General features: G+C 38.3%; 1 protein-coding gene across 6 annotated transcripts in view; it reads left to right on the top strand.

Moving 5' to 3' along the window:
* GUCY1A1 (guanylate cyclase 1 soluble subunit alpha 1) overlaps positions 1 to 24690 on the top strand; it is a 61830-nt gene that overhangs the window by 12690 nt on the left and 24450 nt on the right. For 4 of the 6 annotated variants that reach the window (XM_049632316.1, XM_049632318.1, XM_049632321.1 and 1 more), the window contains exons 2-5: positions 15940 to 16092; positions 17285 to 17653; positions 21212 to 21273; positions 24456 to 24514. In XM_049632316.1, the coding sequence (XP_049488273.1) occupies positions 17399 to 17653; positions 21212 to 21273; positions 24456 to 24514 (376 nt within the window). In that variant the 5' untranslated portion in view covers positions 15940 to 16092; positions 17285 to 17398. Of the gene's footprint in view, positions 1 to 3069; positions 3552 to 9100; positions 13148 to 15939; positions 16093 to 17284; positions 17654 to 21211; positions 21274 to 24455; positions 24515 to 24690 lie in introns of those variants that run through there. The other 2 variants (XM_049632320.1, XM_049632317.1) reach the window with 2 other exon arrangements.

A 24690-nucleotide genomic window follows, 5' to 3' on the forward strand; every position in this document is an offset into this window, starting at 1 on the left:
TCGCTGTTTTTTTTTCTTTTTATCTTTGAATTACGGAAGTTTGGTAACAATATGCTTAGGTGTGATTTTCTTTGTATTTATCATGCATGAGGATTTGCTGAACTTCTTGGATCTGTGAGTTAGTGCTTTATCAAACATGGACTATTTCTAGCCGTTTCAAATATTTCTTCTTGTATCCCCACTCTCTCCACCCCCCCCCCCGCCCCCCGCCGGGAGTCTAAATACATGTATGGCAGACCTTTTGACATTGTTCTATAGATGTCAGGTGCTCTTCTGTATTTTTGCTGTTTATTCTGTTCTTTTGTGGTTCTGTTGGAGTTGTTTCTATCAACCTGACTTCAAGTCGACTGATCCTCTCTTCTGATGTTAAGCCAATTAAATGGAATTCTTTGTTGCAGATTGTGTATTTTTCATTTTTAGCACATTTCCAATTATTTCATTTTCTTTGCTTTCTGTTTCTCAGTGGATACTCTACTTATGCACACGTGTACATTAAGCTGCAAGTACAGAAGACTGAGTCATTATAAATTGTGGGGCTTCTCCGGATTCTAATCTGTCATACGGCAGTTAAAAGTTTGATAAACAATTAACCAACTTGTCTTGACCCCTGCCTGGGGGAGATTCTGTAACCTTCCACTACTTCATCTGGGTTGAAAATAGCCCCTCATCTCTCCTAGACCTTTTATTTACTTACTTATTTACTTACTTATTTATTTAGGAATATAGTTCATTGAGGTGTATCTGAGCCCTTGACTTTAAAAAAAAAAAAAAAACTTAACCAATGTATAACTTACATACAATACATCCCACATATATAAAATACCCAACTGGACTCTATTTGATAGATGTATACACCTGTGAAACTACCACCAAACTCAATATAAAAAAAGATTCCCATCACCCCTTAAAAGTTTTCTTGTGTCTTTTTCCAATCAATTCCTCCCTCTTCCTCTGTCCCCAGACAATCACTGATCTGCTTTCTGTGCTTACAGGTTTGTTTGCAGTATCTAGATTTTATCTGAAAATGAGATATTCCTGTATGTGTGGTCCCATTCACACAACATAATGATTTGGAGATTTAGCTACGTTGTTGCATGTATCTGCTGACTAATTAATAGCTCTTTACATGTATGGCTATATGACATCTTTCTTTATTTGTTCACATGAACAAAGACATTTAAGTTGTTTCCAGTTGTTGGCTATTACAAATAAAACTGCTGTAAATGTCTGCATACAAGTCTTTGTTTGAATATATCTTTACCTTTCTTTTGGGTAAATGCTTAGCGATGGAATAGCTGGGTGGTATGAGAAGGCATGTTTAACGTCTTAAGAAACCACCGAACTGTTTTCCACAGTGGTTGTTCCTTTTTACATTCCCACCAGCAGCATATAAAAAAAATGCCAGGTATCTCACATCATCACTAAGTCTTGACATTGGCAAACTTTCAAATTTTAGACATTCCAGTGGGGTTTTGCCTCATAATTAATATTATTGAACATAGAAACAGACATTTATGGGCTATTCTTATATCATTTTTAGTGAAATATCTGTTCAGATCTCTTGCCCATTTTTAATTGAATTGTTTGCTCTCTTATTTAGTGGTAAAACTTTATATATTCTGGATTTAATTACTTTGCTGATATACATGTGGCGAATGTTTTCTCCCAGTGTGTGACTTGTCTTTCTGTTTATTTAATGGTATCTTTTGAAGAGTAAAATATTTAAAATTTTGATGAACTCTAATTTATCATTTGCTTTGATGTTTCATGATTTGTTTTTTCTATTTAACCATCTTTGCTTTGGGGCACCAGGGGTGGCTCAGTCAGTTAAGAGTTCAACTCTGGCTCAGGTCATGATCTCATGGTTCATGAATTTGAGCCCCACGTCGGGCTCTGTGCTGACAGCTCAGAGCCTGGAAACTGCTTCAGATTCTGTGTTTCCCTCTCTCTCTGCCCCTCCCCCGCTTGTTCCCTGTCTCTCTCTCTCTCTCTCTCTCAAAAATAAATAAACTTTAAAAAATAAATAAAAAGTAAACATCTTTGCTTCATACAAGGTAAAGATTTTCTCCTATTTTCTTCTACAAGTATTACCATTTTAACATCAACACTTATGGCTGTGATCCATACAGAATTAATTTTTGTATGTGGTGTGAAATATGGGTCAATGTTCATTTTTTTCCATATGCATATCCAACATCATATGTTGCTCCAACATCATTTATTGAAAAAAAAATTTCCTCGTTGAATTGCCTTGATATGTTGGTTGTATAAATGAACATCCAAATCTGGATCTGTTTTTGGACTCTCTAAGAGTCCATTGATCTCTGTGTTACTCTTTCAAACCAATATCCAACTCTCTTGGTTATGTTAGCTTTATAATAATTTTAAAAATAAAGTGTATAAATCTTCCCGTGTTGCTTTTCTTCTCTAGTATTGATGTAGCTATTCTGTGTCTTTCATTACCTCTTAGTATCATTTTGTCAATATCTACCAAAATGATTCCTGGGATTTTCGCTGGGATTGCATTGAATCTGTAGACTGTTTATGAAAAATGGATACATTAACAGTATTAAGCATGATATACCTCTCCATTTCTTTGCCTTCCTTATCTTATCTTACCAGTGTTTGTGGTTTTCAGTATAGAGGTCTTGCAAACCTTTGGTTTAGATTTCTTTCTTTCTTTTTTTTATTAAATATAATTTGTCAAATTGGTTTCCATACGACACCCAGTGCTCATCCAAACAAGTGCCCTCCTCAACGCCCATCACCCACTTTCCCATTAACCCCCCATTAACCCTCAGTTCATTCTCAGTATTTAAGAGTCTCTTATGGTTTGCCTTCCTCCCTGTCTGTAACTTTTTTCCCCCTTCCCCTCCCCCATGGTCTTCTGTTAAGTTTCTTAGGACCCACATATGAATGAAAACATATGGTAACATATGTCTTTCTCTGCCTGACATATTTCACTTAGCATAATACCCTCCAGTTCCATCCACGTTGCTACAAATGGCCAGATTTCATTCTTTCTCATTGCCAAGTAGTATTCCATTGTATATATAAACCACATCTTTATCCATTCATCAGTTGATGGACATTTAGGCTCTTTCCATAATTTGGCTATTGTTGAGAGTGCTGCTATAAACATTGGGGTACAAGTGCCCCTATGCATCAGTACTCCTGTATCCCTTGGGTCAATTCCTAGTAGTGCTATTGCTGGGTCATAGAGTAGTTCTATTTTTAATTTTTTGACGAACCTCTACACTGTTTTCCAGAGCGGCTGCACCAGTTTGCATTCCCAACAGTGCAAGAGGATTCCTATTTCCTCACATCCTCTCCAGCATCTATAGTTTCCTGATGTGCTCATTGTAGCCACTCTGACCAGTGTGAGGTGGTATCTCAGTGTGGTTTGGATTTGTATCTCCCTGATGAAATGTGACATTGAGCATCTTTTCATGTGTCTGTTGGCCATCCGGATGTCTTCTTTGGAAAAGTGTCTATTCATGTCTTCTGCCCATTTCTTCACTGGATTATTTGGTTTTTGGGTGTGGAGTTTGGTGAGTTCTTTATAGATCTTGGATACTAGGATGGTTGGATTTATTTCTAAGTACTTTATATTTATTTATATTATTACATATAGGTTTTTAAAAATGTTATTTCCCAGTTGTTTACTATGAGTACAGAAATTACAATGGAGTTTTGTAGATTAGCATACATAAGTACATAGGTATAACTGCAACCTTGCTAAACTCACTTCTTAATCATAGTTGTTACAGACATACCTCATTTTGTGTTTCACTTTATTGTGCTTCACAGATCCTGTGTTTTTACAAATTAAAAGTTTGTAGCAACCCTGAATCTAGCAATTCTACTGATGCCATGTTTCCAACATTTGCTCACTTCATACCTCAGTGTCACATTTTGGTATTTATCATGATATTTCAAGCTTTTTCATTATTGTATTCGTTACAGTTATCTGTGGTCAGTAATTACAACTCACTGAAAGCTCAGATGATGGTTAGCATTTCTAAGCAATAAAGTACTTTTCAATTAAGGTATGTACAGAGACATAATACACATTTAATGTACACTTAATGGACTACAGTATAGTGTAAATACAACTTTTACTTTTATTTGTACTGGGAAACCAGAAAAATAATTCGACTCACTTTATTGCAATTTTACTTTATTGCCATTGTCTGGAAATAAACTTGCAATGTCTCTGAGACATGCCTATATTTGGTAGATCCCTTGGGAATTCCTATGTGAACAGTTATATATACATATAGCAAACGGGGACAGTTTCACTTCTCTTTTTTTTTCTTTTATTATTAATTTTGAGAGGGAGAGAGACAGAGTGTGAAGGAGGGAGGGGCAGCACAGAGCCCGACCTAGGGCTCGAACTCACGAATCATGAGATCGTGACCCAAGTGGAAGTTGGGCCACCCAACTGAGCCACCCAGGTGCCCCTTCACTTCTCTCTTTCTAATCTTTGTGTCTTTTATTTCTTTTTCTTAACTTATTGCAATGGCTAGGATCTAACTTCAATGCAATTGATTAGGTGTGGTGAGAGGAGGTATCCCTGCGTAAGTGTTAAATCTTTAACTTGGGGTATGACTTTAACTGTAGTTTTTTTAGATACCCTCTGATAGGTTTTTTAAAACTATGATTACGTAGTGTATCGAGTTAGTTCTCATCATTGGGGCTTGAGTGGGAGTCTCTTGTGATTTTCTACAACCTAATCAGAAGTGAAGACTCTGTACTGTGACTTTGAACTAACTTGATACAGTATGTAGTTAGTTAAGTATTTCTGTTTACAGAAAACTACCAATAAACATAAACAAAGAACAAAAAATTTCATATTCTCAAAATCCTTCTTTCAAACTTGCTGTTTTTCAGTGTAATCTGCAATCAGTTACACTGTAGTATTTCCTCATCATAACCCATTGTTTTCTTTACTTTTACCCTACTATTCTTATTGAAAATTGTCTCATAAAAATTATAATTTTTTTTTTAATCTAAAAGTCAGATGATATTTTCTCAGTCCTCCTGGTGTGGACTGAATTGTGTCCCCACCAAAGTTCCTATGTTGAAGCTCTTAAAAATCCCCAATGTATTTGGAAGTGGGGCCTTTGGGAGATAATGAGGCGTAGATGAAGTCATGAAGGTGAGACCCTCATGATGGGATTAATGCCCTTATAAGACGAGGCAGCTTGCTCTTCGACCATGCTGGCACCTGACCTTGGACTTCCAGCTTCTAGAACTATGAGAAATAAATGCCTATTGTTTAAGCCACCCAGTCTGTGGTATTTTGTTGTGTGTGTCAGACTGAGCTGACTAATACACCCCCTTCCCCTCTTCAGACTTGCAAAATGCACACTTCTTTTTGAACATGTGTTCTCTTTTGTTTCCATTCTCATCATAGTTTTCGTAATTTTTTTTAATGTTTATTTATTTTTGAGAGAGAGAACGAGTGGAGGAGGGGCAGAAAGAGAAAGACATACAGAATCTGAAGCAGGCTCCAGGTTTTGAGCTGTCAGCACAGAGCCCAACATGGGGCTCAAACCCACGAACCACAAGATCATGACCTGAGCTGAAGTCATATGCTTAACCCACTGAGCCACCCAGGTGCCCCTTTTGTCATAGTTTTCTGATTGCTCCTTCTCCATCTTAGTCATAATGTCCTTCTCCAACTCTTAAATAATGAATGTTCCCCCAGAGTAATGAGTTTGGCTATTTTCCCTTTCTACTTGCATCCCTTTGACAATGAACAGTTTGAATTAAAGTCGACTTTAATAGCTTCCTCAGTGTGGCAGACCACACACTCCTATCTCTAATCCTTAATTAAATATTCCAGTTTTCAAATGCATCTCTGCATAGATGCCCTGCCAGCAGTTCAAGATGTGTACAAAACAAAATTCAACATCCCTTCTCTCAAGCCTACTTCTGTTACATCTTTCTATTAATGGCACCATTATCTTTCCAGATAAAACCTCAGTCATCTTGTTCTTCAGACCTAGTCATTGGCCATGTGATGCCAACTTTAATTTTATAATATCTCTATCACCCATGCTTTCCTGCCCTTTCCCACAACTTCCTTCACTCACATTCACTTATACTGTTCTCCCTCTCTGGCATGAGTTTTTACTAATGACTTTGTGCCCAAACCCTAGTCATTTTCAAAACTAAGCTCAAATTTCCTGCATTCCAAGAAGTTTTCCCTGATCACCGTTTTGCTGCTGTTGCCTAAAAGCAATGTTTTTTATAAACATCATTAATTTTCTATCTCTACTTATTCTCCACCTTTTATTTTAGCCATTTAAGAAAATGTATATCACCCATACTAGACTTTGAAAGAAATAGTTTTATCTTTTTCAGAAACGTAGTGAATATTGATTGAATAAGGTTGATTTATTAATAGCTCATAAAACTTGTTTTCAAGAGGCAACACATTTTATATGTTCCAATCTAGCCTCATTTTACTTCTATTTTATACTTTCTTGTCTGTGTTTTGTCCTTTATATTGGTTATAATTAATAGCCTGATAATAGCGTATTTTATTGATGAAAGAGTTCATATTTATTGAATACCAAATAATACGTGATACTGTGCTCAGTGCTTCTGATAAAGCAGTGAGGTATTGGACACATGTATGGTTTTTCATTTAGCTAACTTAACAGAGAAGTGGACAAAGAGCATAGGCTCTTGACCAACCCCCTGCCCCATCATGTCCCCAGGGGCTTCCAGAGAAACATCTTTCTTGGGGTCTTCAGGGTGGAAGTTTTGAGGGAATTGTAGAAGATGGAGGTCTTTTTCAAAATACAGCCATTACATGCCCTCCCCAGGGATGCTATCCACCTAGCACCTCCATGCATTCAGCATCTAAGAAGCTCTCCAAAAGTCTGTTGGTTAGGAATTTTCATGGAGACTTCATTAGGTAGGAATGATTAACGAAATCATTGACTGTTAATGATTAATTCAATCTTCGGACTCTGTCTTCTCTCCAGATACCACCGTGGGATGGAGAGTTCCAACCCTCTAATCACTTGGTTGGTTCCCCTGGCAACCAGGCCCCATCCTGAAGATATCCAAGGAGACTTATCACTTTGGAGATTCCTTGAGTTTTAGTAGTTGTGTGCCAGGAAACAACAGGCAGAAACCAAATATATATCCCTTATTCTGTCACAGCACGGCTGTGTTCCAATGAAACTTTATTTATGGACACTGAAATTTGAATCTCATATAGTGTTCGAGTATCGTGAAATATTCTTCTTTTGATTTTTTCAAACGTTTAGTGACGTAAAGACCATTCTTAGGTCTAGGGCCGGACAAGAAAGGCAGCAGGTTAGATTTGGATCACAGGCCATTTTATGCCAGAGTCTGCTTTAAAGGGTCCGAAAGGTCCAGTGCGTTCCTGAGTGGTGGTTTGTCTTTATCTGCCCTTGCCAGCCCTGGCCCAGTATGGGCATCTCCTTCACTGCCTGAGCCTTTACTATTGGTATATCTGTTCCTGTTCTTGTGTTTTCTCTCTTTGTTGAGAGAAAAGTGCTATATTTTTATGGCTTTATTAGTTTGTGGCCCTTTTTCTCAAGGATTTTGAGAAAAGTTTCAAGGGCTGGAGTAGAAGAATCATGAAGGTCACTATTGTGTCTTCTTCCAGAACTTTCTCTCCAAATACGACAAATTAAAGCCCAGATAAGTGCACTTTTGTCTACCATAGGGTGAATTCTGTGCCGCACGGATTACCCCTTATTCCCTTCAAGGATGAGGCCACTTTGATATCTCCTCATTGTTGAAATGTTAATTCAATTGCTCTGCAGGTATGACCGTGAAAACCAGAATCCACTTTATTTACTCTTGCTAGAAACCTTGTCATCTCCTATTTTAATCAGACTTTGGGTGACTTACCTAGATTTCACAAATATCCTAAAATTAACATTGCTGGTTAGTGTTTCATATCTTCCTGCCCATCTCTTAAGCCTTTATACAAAATAAGTAAATATTGAGGAGATAAGTACATAAAAGAGTTAACACTGAATCAATATGGAGAACAGTTGGCTTATAAAAGCCACGATTGGAGGCAAGAGTGTTTGTGTAACAATACTAATCATTTGTCAATCTAACATTCTAGGAAAAGAAAATCAGATACCACAGAATTTCTGTTTAAGCTCGGTTGTTATGGGTTTATTTTGTTTAAAAATGTTTCCACATTAGAAATAGTGTGGATTTATGGAAAATACTATGTACTCCACTGATGTCAGGCTTGCCTGATTTATTTAACAGGTTTGGTTTCATGAGTGGAAAAAGAGATTTAAAATCTAGCATCGTCCTTCAATTTTTATTCTAATATCATATTAAAGAAATTTGACATGCAACTTATTAGCTAATGGAATTATATAAGATAAAACCAAATTAGAATCTTACTAATCTGGGCTGTGCTGTAAACTCTATTATTTTGTAATTCAATAAAATAAACCCTAAGTATTGACATAGATGTTATTTTTCCCCGGTATGTATTAATGTATTTCAAGGGGAGAATGTTTTCCAAATTTGTAGAGTACCAAGCACCTGCTATATATTAGTTTTATATTAGTTTCCTGAAACTGGTTTTGACAAGTTATTCTATATTTCTGAGAAAATAGAATAAATTTGTCATTCTTCTATTTAGTGACTTCCTTTAGCATGGTTTACATCTTGCATCTTGTACAGTGCCTTTGCATAGATTTTTTTCTAATCCTTCCTACATCTCTATTTAATCTTTTTTTTTTTTTTTTTTTTTTTTTTTTTTTTTTTTTTTTTTTTTTTTACCATTTTACAATCGTGGTAACAGAAGCTCAGTGAAGTTAAGAAACCTGCCCATGGGGCGCCTGGGTGGCTCAGTCGGTTAAGCGTACGACTTCGGCTCAGGTCATGATCTCGCGGTCTGTGAGTTCGAGCCCCGCGTCGGGCTCTGTGCTGACCGCTCAGAGCCTGGAGCCTGTTTCAGATTCTGTGTCTCCCTCTCTCTCTGACCCTCCCCCGGTTCATGCTCTGTCTCTCTCTGTCTCAAAAATAAATAAACGTTAAAAAAAAAAAAAAGAGAAACCTGCCCACCTGCCCTGCTGCTAAATAGCAATTGCGATAGTCAACATTAATCATTACATGTTGGGTCCAGGTGCTTATTCTAAGTCCTTTACTCTTATCCGTTTGTTTACTTTCACAACACATTTATGAGATAGTGGCTGTTCACGTCCCTATTTTCCAGATGGAGAAAGTTGAGGTGCAGTTACGAATCTAACTAAGGTCACAGAGCTAGTGGATGGTAGAGGCAGGGAGCAGACACAGACCATCTGGTCTTTGGTCCTGGAGCCTGAGCTCATCACTGCTGCACTAACTCCACTATCTCAGGGCACACCTGTGCGTGGCACCAACATTCGTGTGAACTGATCTTCCCAACCACCAAGTCTCTATCACACTAAGTATCTTCACAGTGATACAGATAATGAGTAAACAGAGAGTCTCAGACACTAAAAACAACCCACCGTTGCAGGAGAGGGAAAATAGGTATGTCTGTGCATGTATGCAGGTTTATCAAGTCGAACATGTGCTTCCAGGTCTTCCTGACGGACCAACATTAAAAAGAAAAGAAAAGCGAGAAGTAATGATGTTAAGATAGTCAGGAGTTTTGTTATGCTACTTAAACGAAATGTACCAATCAGCCCAATTGTTTCATCATCATGGACGTGTTTTCATTTTAAAAGTTTCATCCAGTTGTAGTACCTAGATCATAATGGAATCTATAGCGTCCTCAAGAATGCGGCCTCATTGGGTGTGTTTTCCAAGTAGTTATGTCCGCTTTTCACCTTGCAAACTGAAATCAAACATTGTCGAGAGCACAGGCATTTCTGAAACAACACATTACATATGTTCCTGAAAAACCTCGCATGCTGCAGAACCACACTAAAAATAAAAGGACTTGTGGGAAGAAAATGTGTTAGGGTAAAAACCAGTCGACACCCTGAGCGCCAACAAAAGCAGTAACAATCATAAAAACTGTATAAGCTTGTTAAGGAGACCAGTTGAATTCTGAGGAATCCTGCACGAAAGCAATTATAAGCCTGACATTAGGGGAAAGGGTGAAAGCAGTTTGATGGGAAGGGGCTATAAGAAAGTGCTGAGCCTGCTGAGTGTCGGAGACGGGGAAAGAAATAGAGGACAAGCGTAGTAAGTACTTCCGAGATAGGACACATGGTCAAACGGAGCTAGGAGGAAGACCATGGGGTAGATGGAGACCCAGCATGACTACTCCTCTAGACCGACTTTGTTCACCTCTTTATGACTGTGTCTGAGCCAGTTCACATCACAGAAATACACAGTATTTATCTGAAAACAGATAAAAAACCAAAATGGCTTTTTATGGGGTAAGAAGGAATTCCATTTCTCATTTCACTCCTTTCACAATAATTGTTATATTTTCAGTAAATATGTTTTTAAAGGACCAAGCTTCTAAGGAACTATTTTAGTAAAAAACAAAACAAAACAAAAAACCCCAAAAAAACTATGATGGCAATTACGGAAATAGCTGCAGGAAATTGTTTTATATATCACAGGAGCAAAAGATTGAAATGGTTATCTGATTTCCTCATGACTGACATGACCTGCCATCAGTGGTAATGATATTGAAGACATACTAACTGCGTGTATTCAAGTTTCAGTGATAATCACACTAGAGAGTTTTAAACATAGAGATTTAGGATTTATAGTCCCAAAACTTTTGCTGTATAAAGTATGCTGTAAGCATTTTGCTATAAAAACTGAGAATCCCATAATGCTAATTCTCAGAGATAAAATCTCCCTACTAGAGTATACTAAACTCTGCTATCACTTCAAAGATGTCAGAGAATTGCTCCCTATTCCAATGAAAAAAGATTGTGAATCACACCCCTATTATTCTTAATAAAGAATTAATACAGTTTGTTAAACTGTAATTATCAGTATTAAATACAATTGTGGCAATTATTATTAAACATAGTTTGAATCGGTACCGTGGCTCTGACGAGGTAGTTGCTATCAGGTGAAGGGGGATTTCTGGCATTTTGGGCCCTAGCATTGACATGGCCATTGCCTTTATTTGGGATTTTTCTTGTTTCTTGAGATAGGCCTGGACTGCGATGTATTTTCCTCTCAGGACTGCCTTCGCTGCATCCCAAAGCATCTGGATTGTTGTATTTTCATTTTCGTTTGTTCCATATATTTTTTAATTTCTTCTCTAATTGCCTGGTTGACCCACTCATTCTTTAGTAGGGTGTTCTTTAACCTCCACATGGCCATTGCCTTTAGAGTTGATTTCTTTGTGTTTGTGCTGCTGAAGTGAGCACTGGAGTTGACTTCGTTGTTGTGGGAAGATTAACAGTATGGGCTCTCTAGTTACAAAAATTCAAGGTAAGTATCCCCTACTCTTCATCCAGATAGAAGATGCACCTTACACTTGCATGTAAATGCAGTCATGGAAGGTGAACACTCTCTGCTGTGACATAAACTGGAGTCAGCTTTCCCACGTCTGGGCTTCTGAAGCAAGAGAAATTACTTTCCAAAAGGAGATTTTTAGCAAGAGAGTTGGAGCATTCTGACTCCCACAAGGTGTTATGTAATAGTGAGAACCCAAAATCTGGGCTCGGTTATGATTGAATAACCGATGTTGTGGGAAATGGATTATGGACCCTTGATTGCTCCCCGTGGGGCCTAGAGTCTTTCCTGGGCTGTGGTATTGAGAAGTAAGATCAGAGGAGTATGTCCTCACTGTCCTTCAGACCCCATATGCAGTCAGTAGCCAAGGGCTGTAGATTTTTCTATCTGAAATACTTCTGGAATTGATCCACTTTTTCATCTTCAGGGTCACTATTTTAGTCCAACCCAGATCAGCCACCTGTCCAACTCTGCCACATTTCTCATTCTCCGTTCCAAATAATCTTTAAAAAATACAACCTAATATGTTCACATCCTTACCTCTTAGATTTCAGTTAGTTGCCCTTGGAATAGAGTTTTCCTTTGTTTAGCAAGGTTTGGAGAGCCCTCCACAATTGTGACCTCTCACTGTCTCAGCTCCCTCCACCGTCACCCTGCTCTCCCTGACCCCATGCTCTAGCCGTTCTGGAATTATTTCAGTTCCTAGAACATGGCTAGGTCTGTCTTGACCTCCAAGAATGCTGTTCTTTCTGGAACTCTCTTCACCTGCTTCAGGGTCATAGCTCAGCTCAGATGTCTCTTCCTCCTGGGACTGGGTTTGGATCCCTGATTTGCACTCCTAGAGCACCATGCACTTCCCCTTTCATTAGCACGCATCACACATGGAACTGATGTGTCAGAAATGGTTCTCCTGCTGGATTGTAGACTCCATGAGGGCAGGTGATGTCCTTCATTCACTGCTCTGTCCCTGTGTCTGTAAGAATTCCCGACACACAGTAGGTCATCCATAAATACTTGTTGAATAGAATGAAAAGTGAATGCAGTAGAAGGTAATCCGGTGTATCAAAGAATCTGTGGGAGTGGAGATTATAAAAAAGAAAATGCAAATAGCTCAACTCAAGTATGTTACAAGCCAAAAGGTTCATGAGCTTTAACTTTTCAGAGGTCGTCGTTGACTTGAGCAAGGTGCATGGCAGTAACCCAGTGGAAGCAAAGGCCAGGGAGTTGTAGACTTAGGAATTACTATTTTGTAAGGAAGTGAACCCAGCACATAAGGCCTGATCTTTCAAGAAGTGTGACCATAATGAGCAGAGACAATGGCGAGGCGAAGGAGGCATGGTGAGATGAGAGAGTCTGACATTTGCTTGCTTTTTTTGTTTTTTTTTTCAAACTTAGTCCTGGAGTAACTTGGACATTCTCAACCAGTTTTTCTAGTACTTTGTCCTGCTTTCCTGATATATCACAGAGGAATGTCCTATAAATATTTCCTACTGCAAAATGAAAAGAAACACATTTTGAAAGTTTGACTTACGGAGTTTTAATTTTTTTCAATTTTTGAAGAACAAAAACTGAAGATTGTCAGCCTACCTGCAAAATAAGCTCTTCCCTTGACATCGGTTTATGAACGTCGTGATTAGTTTGTGCTGCTGTGTGCAGACTCTACCCTTACCAGGGCACTTTGTGTTTCGAGCCTCTTTTCTCCCTTCAGGTAAACTTAAAATTTTGGACTTTGGAATTTGATCTTAAAACACTTATATCTCTTTAACCCCGGATTTTGGCACGGCTAGGTCCTCGGTCTGATATTGGACACTCGATGTAACTATTGACTTCTACTAAGGAGACTTCAATTCTTAGGCGCCCCCTTCCGAAATTTCTAATTTGAAACCTGCTCTTTACGACCTGCTGTTCTATTTAAGTTGCTGCAAAAGGGGCTTTCTGTGTCAGAGTCCTTACTGTGAGTGTTTTCCCTCAGGTCTTTGATAGGGAGAAAACAAGATTCTTGTGTATAACTCTGGAGTTTAAATGATGGACAGGCCCCTTACCTGAACAATAATGCATCCAGGTTATTAATATGAGGCCAGTAGCTGAGTCCTTTTTCTCACTATAGAAATGTTAATCACTTACTAGCTAGAGGGAGAGAGCATTCAATATGTTCAGAGGCTGTTTAATCATTAACCTTGGGGATAGCAAATAACATCTCTGGGTTTCTGAGAACATATATCCCACTGCTTGCCAAGGCCTTGTCACCAAGCTTATTATTTTAATTAATTTGTTTTTCCCTTACTGTGTTACCCTCATTTCTATAACCAGCTGTGGCCTGAGTTCAGCCATTGACCAAACCACTTCCGAAGTCACTGCTAATGTTACACATCAAAATCACCACTCGTTTAGTCGAAGAACGTATTCTGTATTCCTAGCAGGCAAACACAAGACAAACATAGGTTTCCAAGGTATCAGCACTGAGAGCATCTGTTTCATAATTTAATTTCATCGGTTGAACAGATGAAGAATGCTAATTAGTTTGTTTATACATATGTGATTTAATGAGACTAAACACTTAGCTGAACTTAAAGTAAGCACAACTTGTTTCCTGTTGCTGTTTTTTCTTAATAAAAAAACAGCATTAGACACATTTTCTGGAAATTATAGTGATGTGCAATACAGGAGAAGAAAGAATTTCAAGGTTGACTGGTCAGTTTTATCCTTCTGCAATGAGATTTAACAGGAAACAGAGTCAAAATGTTGGGTTCAGAGACAAGTGTTGAAATCCAACATTAATGAGAAGGTTAAACTTAATGGGAGACTTCAGGGCACCCGGGTGGCTCAGTCGGTTAAGTGTATGACATCAGCTCAGGTCATGATCTCAGGATTCCTGAGTTCAAGCCCCACATCAGGCTCTCTGCTGTTAGCACAGAGCCCACTTTTGATACTCTGTCCTGCTCTCTCTCTTAACCCCCCTCAAGAATAAAAAAAAATAAACATTAAAAAGAAACTTAATGGGAAGACTTTATCATAAACTCTTTTATGTCAAACTCCTAAATCCCAAACTAAAATTCTAATATGTACCAGAATTACTTATTTTAGAAGTTCTGTACCTTCATCAGATCCAACCTAAAATCTTCAAATTTTTTTGGCTTTTTTTCTTTTTTTGTGTGTACTCTCTTCTTCTAGTTATATTTTGATATGACTGAAATCATGGCATTCAGTTAATATAGCTCTTCTTCCTGAAAATTAACATAAAGTAATGTATTATAATTTTTATAGTTATTTAATATTATCTTCTACACTGTCTTTTTTACTTACAAGTTATACTAAACTAGATTCACATGGGCTACTATATTTTGGGAGTGGAGTGGTGGAGGAGATGAGGAAGTGACTCTGGTCCTGTAGTCCAAATTATACCTGGATTAAAATGCTTCAGTTAACCTGCTCAGCTTTTTACGACCAGGGGTCAGCAAGCCATGGCCTGATCCAAATCAATAAGGCCATTCTGAGGGCCAACTCCACAGCCTGTTTTTACAAATAAAGTTTTATTGGAACACATGCATACCATTCCTTTGTGTATCAGCTGTGGTTGCATTCATGATGTAATGGCAGGAGTTAAGCCACTGATAGAAACTTGCAAAGTTGAAGTTATCTACTCTCTGGCCCTTCACAGAAAAGTTTGCTGTCCACTGGTATAAAGCATGTATGAGGACGGGAGTGAGTGAAGAGTAATAGTTATGTTCGGATGCATTAAAGACTGAGAAACATATATTTGTGGAATTGAATCAAGATAAGTGTGCTTGAGAGCCTTGGAGTTTTAGGTCTTTCAAAATCAAAGTAACCATTCACTCTATTACCAAATTACCTTTGGGTCATTCTAGCCTGCTGAGATAGCTGCTTCTTTTATTCTGGCAGGAAATGGCCTTTGCTTGTGAATATATAGGATCTTCCTTGTGTCTTCTTGAAGATTCATAAATTACATGTGATCACAGATTTGGGGGATTTTAAGTAACAGAGAGTAGCACCCGCTTCTTCTGGCCTGTCAGCATCCATAATCTTCGCCCATACCTAATACCTCATGACGCTCCCGAGGGCTATCACGTGGTGAATTTAGCTTCCTTATTTGCCCCAGTTCAGAAAATGAATTGCCCATTGTTCTAAACTTACTAGAGAACATATCTGTGTCAAATTACAATCTGTTGCTGGTGTACATGAAGAACATATTAAGAGCATTAAGGCACACAGAAAAGAAAAAAGTAAGTAATTGAACTCCAGTTCTAACGACTGAAATATAAGGTTTTATCCTGGATGATTCAACTACCACCAACCAACGAGCAGGAGAATTATGTTTTTGTTTGCTTTTTAATATAAACTTGCAAACCATATCTTTACTCCTAGTTTATGAACTAAGCCTGATTATTTAGAAACTGGCCTAGGAGTTTGGGTTGATAGAAAACACATTGGTTCTGGTATCAGATGGACCTACATGTGAACCCTAGCTCTGTCACTTTCCAGCACATCAAATGAAAGAAAATAGCCTAAACTTTTGAGCCTCTGGATCGTTGGGGATTGTGTCGTCTGGCTGTTGGGAGGATCGATGGAACAGTTCCCGTGAGGCTTGACTGTAAATACAGAATCCCCAGCCACGTGCCAGGCACGTCGTAGGAAGTAAGTAAGCTTGGGCTCTTTTGCACTCCTTTTGTGTTTTTGCTTTTCAAAGAATGAAGATGGTTGGTGGACCCAGTTACTAAAGACTTAGTATTGCTGACAGTTCATGAGACCATTTGAGTGACAAATAACTAATTATAAATGGGTTGTAAACTGTGGGTGGGAGGATTTGCAGTCACGCGTCGGCAAAAACAAAAGTATGAAGGGAACATGCTGAAATAGCCACGTATATGATTTCCGTGGGCCCCTGAGAGGTTTACTCCAGTGTCCTCTAGATTTGGATCCGGAGACCCCTGCAAATCCAGTGGCATGTGCTTAGGGATCAGGAGTTCTTGGAAAAAAATATTATTTTCTTACATTTTGATAATATTTTAAAATTATTTTGCTATTTATAGAAACAAGTGTCTTCTTTTGTAGAAATCATTTTTTTAAATTTTTTTTAACGTTTATTTATTTCTGAGACAGAGACAGAGCATGAGCAGGGGAGGGGCAGAAAGAGAGGGAGACACAGAATCTGAAACAGGCTCCAGGCTCTGAGCTGTCTGCACAGAGCCTGACGCGGGACTCGAACTCACGGACCGTGAGATCATGACCTGAGCCGAAGTCGGCCATTTAACTGACTGAGCCACCCAGGCGCCCCTGCAGTAATCATTTCAGTTAATTTTGTTTTCCTCTAAAACTCAGTATTTCAGCCAAAAACATATATTTGAGCATCATCACATACTTTTTTTTTTTTTTAAGTATTGGAGACACTAGTTTCTGCTATTCTGATTTTTCAGGAAGGGAAACATAATGAGAATGTAGTAAGACTTAGCACTAAGACACAGATTTATACTTGGCTTCTGTCATGAAACCATAAAGTTCCACTCTTGTGAAATCAAACTTAACGAAGTGGGCTATCTATAAAAATGGAAATCAGTAGTTTGCGGTAAGGACATTTTGGAGAAGATTATATTCCATTTGAAGAATACAAAACCCGAGTATTTAGTATACTAAAATGCACACATATTAAATTAAGGTCTTTACTAAATGTTTCATCCATATAGTAGCTGACATGTCCACCAGAATTTTCTTTTTACTTGAAAATGGCATATGGACCTGTGGTCTTTGCCTTTTTTACACCTGTCTTTTCCGGTTTACACAAGTACACGTCCTCACTTCCCTTTCTCTTCTGACTCTCCATTACCCATAGACACCGCAGTCACCAGTACCTTTGATCTGATAGTGGCTTCTGTTTGTCAGTCCCGCATAAAAAGAACAGCTCATCGGGAGGCTATCCACAGCAGGGCGAGAGGCTACCAACACCATGTTCTGCACGAAGCTGAAAGATCTCAAGATCACAGGAGAGTGCCCTTTGTCCTTACTGGCACCGGGGCAGGCTCCCAAAGAGCCTGCAGAAGAGGTAGCAGGAAGCTCAGAGAGTGGCAAAACAACTCTGCCCATCTGTCAGGATGTTCCTGAGAAGAATGTACCAAGAAGTCTTCCTCAAAGAAAGACCAGTAGGAGCCGCGTCTACCTTCACACTTTAGCAGAGAGCATTTGCAAACTGATTTTCCCAGAGGTGAGTGCTTGCTCTTTTGAGATTTTCCTGATATTTTGAATATTGTAGAAGAGCATTTTTTAAGGGGAATGTAAACACTTGCTTTCTCACTTTCAAGGATATATGTATATAATAGATGTAGAGTATTTCCTAGAAACATCTAAAAACACTTCTTAAAAGCAAACATGTTCTTTCTTAAAAAATATTTTTTCTTAATGTTTGTTTATTTTTGAGAGAGTGAGAGTGAGCAGGGAAGGGGCAAGAGAGAAAGACAGAGAATCCAAAGCAGGCTCTGTGCCAACAGCAGAGAGCCCAGTGCAGGGCTTGAACTTGCAGACTGTGAAACACTTAACTGACCGAGCCACCCAGGCGCCCCAAGCAATCATGTTCTTCAATTGTGTTTATTCTTAAATGTTTAAGATTTTGAATTCTTTTCTAAAGGATCCTGCCTCGATGGCCTTTATGACTTTGAGCAAGTGCTTAAGCCCTCTTATCCTCAGCTTCCTTATCTATAGTACCTACTGCCTAGAGTTTCAATGAGCATGAAGTGAAATAATCCATAGCTCTTGCCATACCTTAAGTGCCTGGTAGTTGTTAGCTATTATTTTTAAATTAAATTTCTTGAAGAATAACTTATTTTCTGCCAGTTTTCTTCTAATTCCAAAGAGCATCGTAGGTTCCCTGCCAACTTGTTGAGGTGGGAAAATCTCCCCTTTCCTCCTCTGGCTCTGAGTGTGACCCAGAAGTCTCTGTTCAACCCAGAGTCCTTGAGCCAGAGTCATGGCCCTGTGCTTGCAAATTACCTCTGACACTTCTCAGTATAGCTCTGTGAGCTGTGTAGCCTAATGCCTCTTCAAGATCTGAAGCACCTTCTGTTCATCCACCTATAGGAGAACCTTGGGGCCAGGGCAAATATCTAATGAAGTCACATATTAGGAATCACAGAGTATATGGAGAGCTCCTCTCCCCCTGGGGGCTAAAGAGAAGAGCAGCTGAAAAGGTCTTCATGATGTCTTTCTCCTTCTGGCAGTGTTTACAGTTCTATGTAAACTCACTTCATCTGGGAGATTGGCCATTGATATAATCTGACTCCAGCTATAATAATCCATTGAAAATGTTTAATTGACCCAGCACCAACCCTCTGCTTTGTGTGGAGCACTGAAGAACCACAGATTGCTGACTTTTAGAACTTACTGGACTTTAGAAGTGATTTTGTCTTACTCCCAGGAAGGATTAGAGAGGTTAAGTGACTTGACTAAAGTCACCCAACTTTTGCAGGGGTAGAGCAATTACTGCTGTCAACAGTATGCCTAGAGTGACTGTGAAAGAAGAGACTAGCACTGTAGCTTGAAGATGGAGAAAGCAGAATCAGCAGAAAGTTGAGGGAACTTACTTCAAATACAGTATTAGCACAATCACGCCTTGGTTAATGGCCTTTGAAATGGGAATACTTCATTATTCTCACCCCACCCAAGTCACTAGACAGCCAGTTTTGGCTGGGATGAGCGATGTCGCCTTTCTCAGGGTGCTGGTTGGCATCATAGTCCGGGAAGTGATTGAAACTCTTATTTCCAAGAACTGAGTGAGATGAACAGATGGTGATGATGGGGATGCTGGAGAGCTTCCATGCTCTCCTTGGGTCCTGTCATTACCATCCTGGCTTCATTATTTTGTTTGATAAATTTTGAATTCCTGCCATAGAAGTCAGACACATTTTGGAATCTCTTTTAAAAACATTCTGAATACCAAATATAAATGATATTTTACTTTTTTTTTCTTTTTCCTTTTTCTAGAATAATCTGTGTTGTTTGTGAACTCATAGGAACAAACACCAAAATTTGACTGTAGCATCATGTAGCAAGGAAGGCAAAGCTATAGGAACTCTAGAGGGTAAAAGAGGTACATTTGGCATTAGCAACTAGAACTCTGACAACTGAGGCCATTTTGCCTTATAACAATAAATGTCCCAGTGCTGGATGCATTTGGACTGTCTGGTGATCAGTGTAGATTACTCCATCAGCCATCCAAATGTCAGCAAGTCTTTGATCAAATACAGCATTTTGTTTTTGTTTTTGTTTTTACTGATTCTTTTTTGAGTGGACAGATTTAATGCTTAGCCTACTGTTTAGTTTCAGTTCTATCAGGGACCCAAAGGGGAGACTCAAAACAGCATTTGACAACATTATAGCTCTTGCTTTTTGGATAATCCGATTTAACTCCACAATCATGGCTTTTTTTTTTTTTTTGGCAGGGGGTGGGACACAGATCCATAGCAAATTTAGAGTGGGGAGGTGTCATTCCAGAATAGTAGAATAGAAGGGCCTGGAAAGATGCTATTGCTCATCCAATGCAGACTTTTCATTTCTGGTGTTGTTTTTTTTTTTTTTTCCCCCAATAAATTCTAGATTTGTTTCTAAGCTCTATATGCATTTTAAAACTGGAAGTCCTTTTCATAACTCATTTTATTGAAACATAAGCTTGCTCTATTTTGCTTAACAGTACTGCCTCACTTGACCAGTGGAAACTCTAAGCGTGATATAAATAGTTCTTAAGGAAAAAGGAATTTCCTAACTTGGAACATAACCAGAAAATCTTTCACTTTCCTCTGGGCAAACTACAGAAAGAGTCAACAATGATATATACACATATAGATACATATGGTTTTTATATGAAATGGAAAACAAAAAAAAATTGGCAGTGCTGCTATCCAATGTTGTACTTGCCACTTACGACCTAGTTAAAGAAAACAAGCTGTTAAGAGAGATTAATTGATAGGCAGGTATTTACAAAGTATGGAGACTTACAGAAAAATAACTTGTCACGTAGGGAAACTCATGAAATACTCAGAAATCTAAGAGAGTAAAAGTGTAAGTATTTGATGAAAATTAGTAGTTCTAAGAAGGGAACTTAGTACACGTGAAGGTAAATCCGAGATTTGTTTCAAATCAGTGACCAACTGACCTTGGTGAAAGCTTGGATTTAAGGGATTAGAGAATTAGAGAAGTGGGGGGTGGGGGGCGGTACAGGGATAGCTTCAGAGTTTTCTAGGCCAGGACATGTAAATGAAATAGGCAACATAAATTCCCATTTGTAGTTGAGGGCGGGGCAAAACAGTGGGGTGGCTGGGTGTAGGGTTTGCGAACAGAACAGAAATTTGCTTGGCGAGAGCCATACTGAGATTGAAGTGTTGGCAGCACATCCAAGAGGATTTCCTGACCCAGAGGAAGTGATCTACAATTTCTCCTTGGAAGACCCGGCGTTACCAAACTGGAGTCTGCTGTTTGGATTTCGGTTCAACTTGACCTTGTGTTGTGGCTGTCAGGGAGACCACCCACAGAGGGCAGAGCCCGTGAGCCACAGCCCACATCCAAACTCAAATTAGTCTGGGCTCATCGGTTCTTCTAGGCTTGAGAAACTTCTAGAAAATCAGTCTCTGTTTCCAAAGCGTAAATTCGCCACACTTACCAGTAATCGTGTTTTTGCTTGAGAAGAAGCTTACAGTACAAATGTGTAAAATCCGTGTCTTCAATTAAACTATTATTTAAGAGAATGTTTAAAAGCTTTCTTTTCAATTTTTAGTTGGAGCGGCTGAACCTTGCACTTCAGAGAACATTGGCAAAACACAAAATAAAAGAAAGCAGGTAAATTGAACCACTTACTTTAGCTGTGTGAACTCCCCATTACAATCACTGATACCATTGCCAATGGCCATCACTTAGTAAATGCATCACCGTGTTTCGAATCACTGCCAGAAACTGGATTAGGTGTTTTAGCTGCTGCTAATGTGAAAGGAAGTGTCTTAATTTTTCACAGTTGATACATCTAAGCTCAGATTTATGTGAAATGTTTAGGAGTTTACAGCCGTTTAGGAAAAGGCAGGTCTGAGTTGCAAGCCTGGGTTTTTCAGAGCCTGTGGCTTTAACCATGTTGCCATATACCGCTGCTTTTGACAAGTCATTAAACCTGTTCTTTCCTACTAAGAGGTAATCATCCCCACAGTACTTAACATGGAAGGCATGGATCCCGGATGCTCAATACAGACTCTGTGCCTGAAGGATACTGCCAAAAGGTAGAGCAGGGTCCCAGTGGCCCTTGCCTCCCACGGGTTCAACTTTCAGCTGCTGGATCAGGAGGAGATTCAAGAAGAATCAAAGTTGGGAGGCTGTTTAAAGGGATGGGTTGCCTCAGGGGGTTAACAGCAGCGACAATTTATCAATCCTTAGGGAGGTGTTTCCATATTTTCATAACCAGTTGGGTTATATTTGTGTGCACCGGCTGAGTGTCCGTTCCTTTTATACTTTTTTCTTGTAGTCTGAAAATTTTTTAAAGAATGCTTTCTGTAAAGGCTTAATATATAACGTGATTTTTTTTTTTTTTTAGAAACCTGCTTTATATAGTTGATTTTTCAAATATATCTTGGCACATCCACTACTGGTGGATAATTTGATTGGCTTTTTTATTCTTTGATTCCATGCAGTCTCAAGGATTATTCCTTTTGCAAATAATGGAATAAGTACTCGTATTCAAATTTGCAGAATTGAACATTGCAGCTTTGCAAACCAGCACCATTGTTGGGAATGTTTTATAAATTCATTCATCCGTCTATTTCTCATGAGTGGATTATCTGCCCATAATTTTCCTTGTTGACTAACTGGTCCCAAACTGCAGGCAGCAGGCAAGCCAAGAAGGGGTCATGAGGGGTCCAGAAGGAGAGAGTGTGAATCTGTGTGTCTGACAGAAGCTTTGTTTACACGAGTGATAGGAAAAGCATTCCAGAATGCCTCTGACCTTAATTCTCAGTCAAGCTGATAAGATAGCCACAAGTCATTGTAGCTATGCTACTGTGCCTGTCTCCTTAAGACTTTGGCAGCCAGTTTGCTCAGAATTTATTCTCAGGGCTTTGTGTTCTGAAATGTTCCTAAACTAGATGCAGGGGTTCAGTTAGGATGTACTCCCAGCGTTCTATCTCTTTAAAAATTAAAGAACTTAAAACAAAGTCATTTTCTTTGGAAATCTTGAAAAGTTTTTTATCCCTGCCGTTATTTCTTCAAGAGCTGATCATACTTTTAAACTGCCCTAATGATAATTACTCGGTTGTTGAAATAAAATAACAAACCTTTTTTTCTCATGACTGCCTGCTCATATGCTAAATGGCTTCTCTCTGCTTTGCTTTTTTAGTTTTTGGATTTCTTTTTTGTTCCTGTTTCTCCCCCATCTTCATTTTGGAAAGTCAGCTGCCATTTCTACTGTTCTCAGCTTGCCTGACCATAAGTTAACTCTTTTTTTGTGGAATGTTCAGTATCTTGTGTGATTTGAAAAGCAAAGAATAAATATATTAAAGAATAAGCTGTCTTTAAATGAAAGACTGGAGCTCCCTGTACCCCACCTTTTAAGTAAATGAATTTTAGTACAGTCATTGTGATATCTCTCTCGGTTGGTTTCACAGAGAGCTTTTGCTTTGTTTCTTTCCCTGGGATCTTTTGACCACATCATCATATCTGTGCATGGCTGGTGTGTGTGTGTGTGTGTGTGTGTGTGTGTGTGTGTACAAGCACATACACATTTGCTGGTACATATGCAAGCTTACTCCTTTTTTTTTTTTAAGTTAAAGATAGCAAACTTATTTTTAATTGTGTTATGTGCTATTTGAACTAAGTTTTGCTCACATCGCATATCATGGATGCTGGGAACTGGCAGAATTAGAGTCCCCTGAGCAGAAATGCTCTCATTCTTTAGGAAAAAGAAAAGAAAAAACAGAGATTGCTTAAATGATAAAAATAAGCAAATCTGAAGAGTGATTAATATAAAATAATATATAACAAGAGGTTATAAAATTATGTGAACTAAATAGAAAATTAGATAGTGACCCTCAACCAGTTTAGATAAGAAAGTGTTTCTCCATAACATTTTAAACAGTTAAAAGCAATGTACCTTTATGTGATAAAGTAGTGGACTGAGCAGTTTTCCTTCTTGAAAATATATCCTTTGGAAACTTTTCTGCATGTTTTGTGTTTTATTGGAATCTGTCTAATATTTAGATTTTTGCCTGTCTGTAAACTTGGCTTATCTAATGGCAAATTGAAGTACAAATAGAACTTTGGGTGTCTTTTAAAATTTGTTAGTAGTTTGGCCAACTTGGTCAGAAATCAGTCACTATCAGAAATCATAAAAAAACAATTAGGCAAACATAAATCAATAAGTTATCCAGTTGAAATTGCCAAAACTTTTTGTCATTCAAAATGTATGCTATGATATTATCAACCTCTATGTGATAAAACTGAATGCAGTAATTGAATGAAGAATAGATTTCTTTAGTTACTAATTTTTATATGTGGATAGTTAAATGTAATAATGCCTGAGAGTTAAATGTATAGAACCTTAAACTCAGAAGCAAGATGCTACGTATTTGCTTTGGAAAAAAGATGGTGATACTTAAAAAGTGAAATCCATCAGTATGTAATTTTTTCTTTTTGGTTGTGTTATCAGACGACCCCTTGGCTGATTTATTACCATCCCCTACTTGGCCACTTCATACTTCTGGTTGGTTCCCTGCCAGTGTAAACACCCACAGTATTAGCCTAGGTAAAGTTAAGTTAAAAGGTAAATATGCTTCAGAAGATGATGAAACACTTCAAATCAGGTATAGTTTGGGGTTTTCCAACATTGTTTGGGTTGGCTCCTTTCCTGTAAATTCAACAGTCAAGATTCACCTCTGCAGAAAAGGTAGTTTAAATTATTTCCCATCGTCATGTTTGTATGTTATAATCTGAAGTTGTAACATCCAATTTTCAGTTTATAATTTAAGATGTTGACATATTTTCAGGAAATCTTTGGAAAGAGAAGACTTTGAAAAAATAATTACAGACCAAGCAATTGCAGCAGGTAATAGAATTGTTTAAGTATATGTAATGAAGGAGTAATTATACTTACAGAACTAATATTTTACCTATAAACTAATATTTTCTATTAGTAGAAAATATTTACCTGTAGAACTAATATCTTCACCTGAAAGGTGATTTCCAGTATGAAGTGTTCAATATTATGTATTGTGTTAACTT

Source organism: Panthera uncia, chromosome B1 (genome assembly GCF_023721935.1).
Source record: "Panthera uncia isolate 11264 chromosome B1, Puncia_PCG_1.0, whole genome shotgun sequence".
Classification (NCBI taxonomy): domain Eukaryota; kingdom Metazoa; phylum Chordata; class Mammalia; order Carnivora; family Felidae; genus Panthera; species Panthera uncia.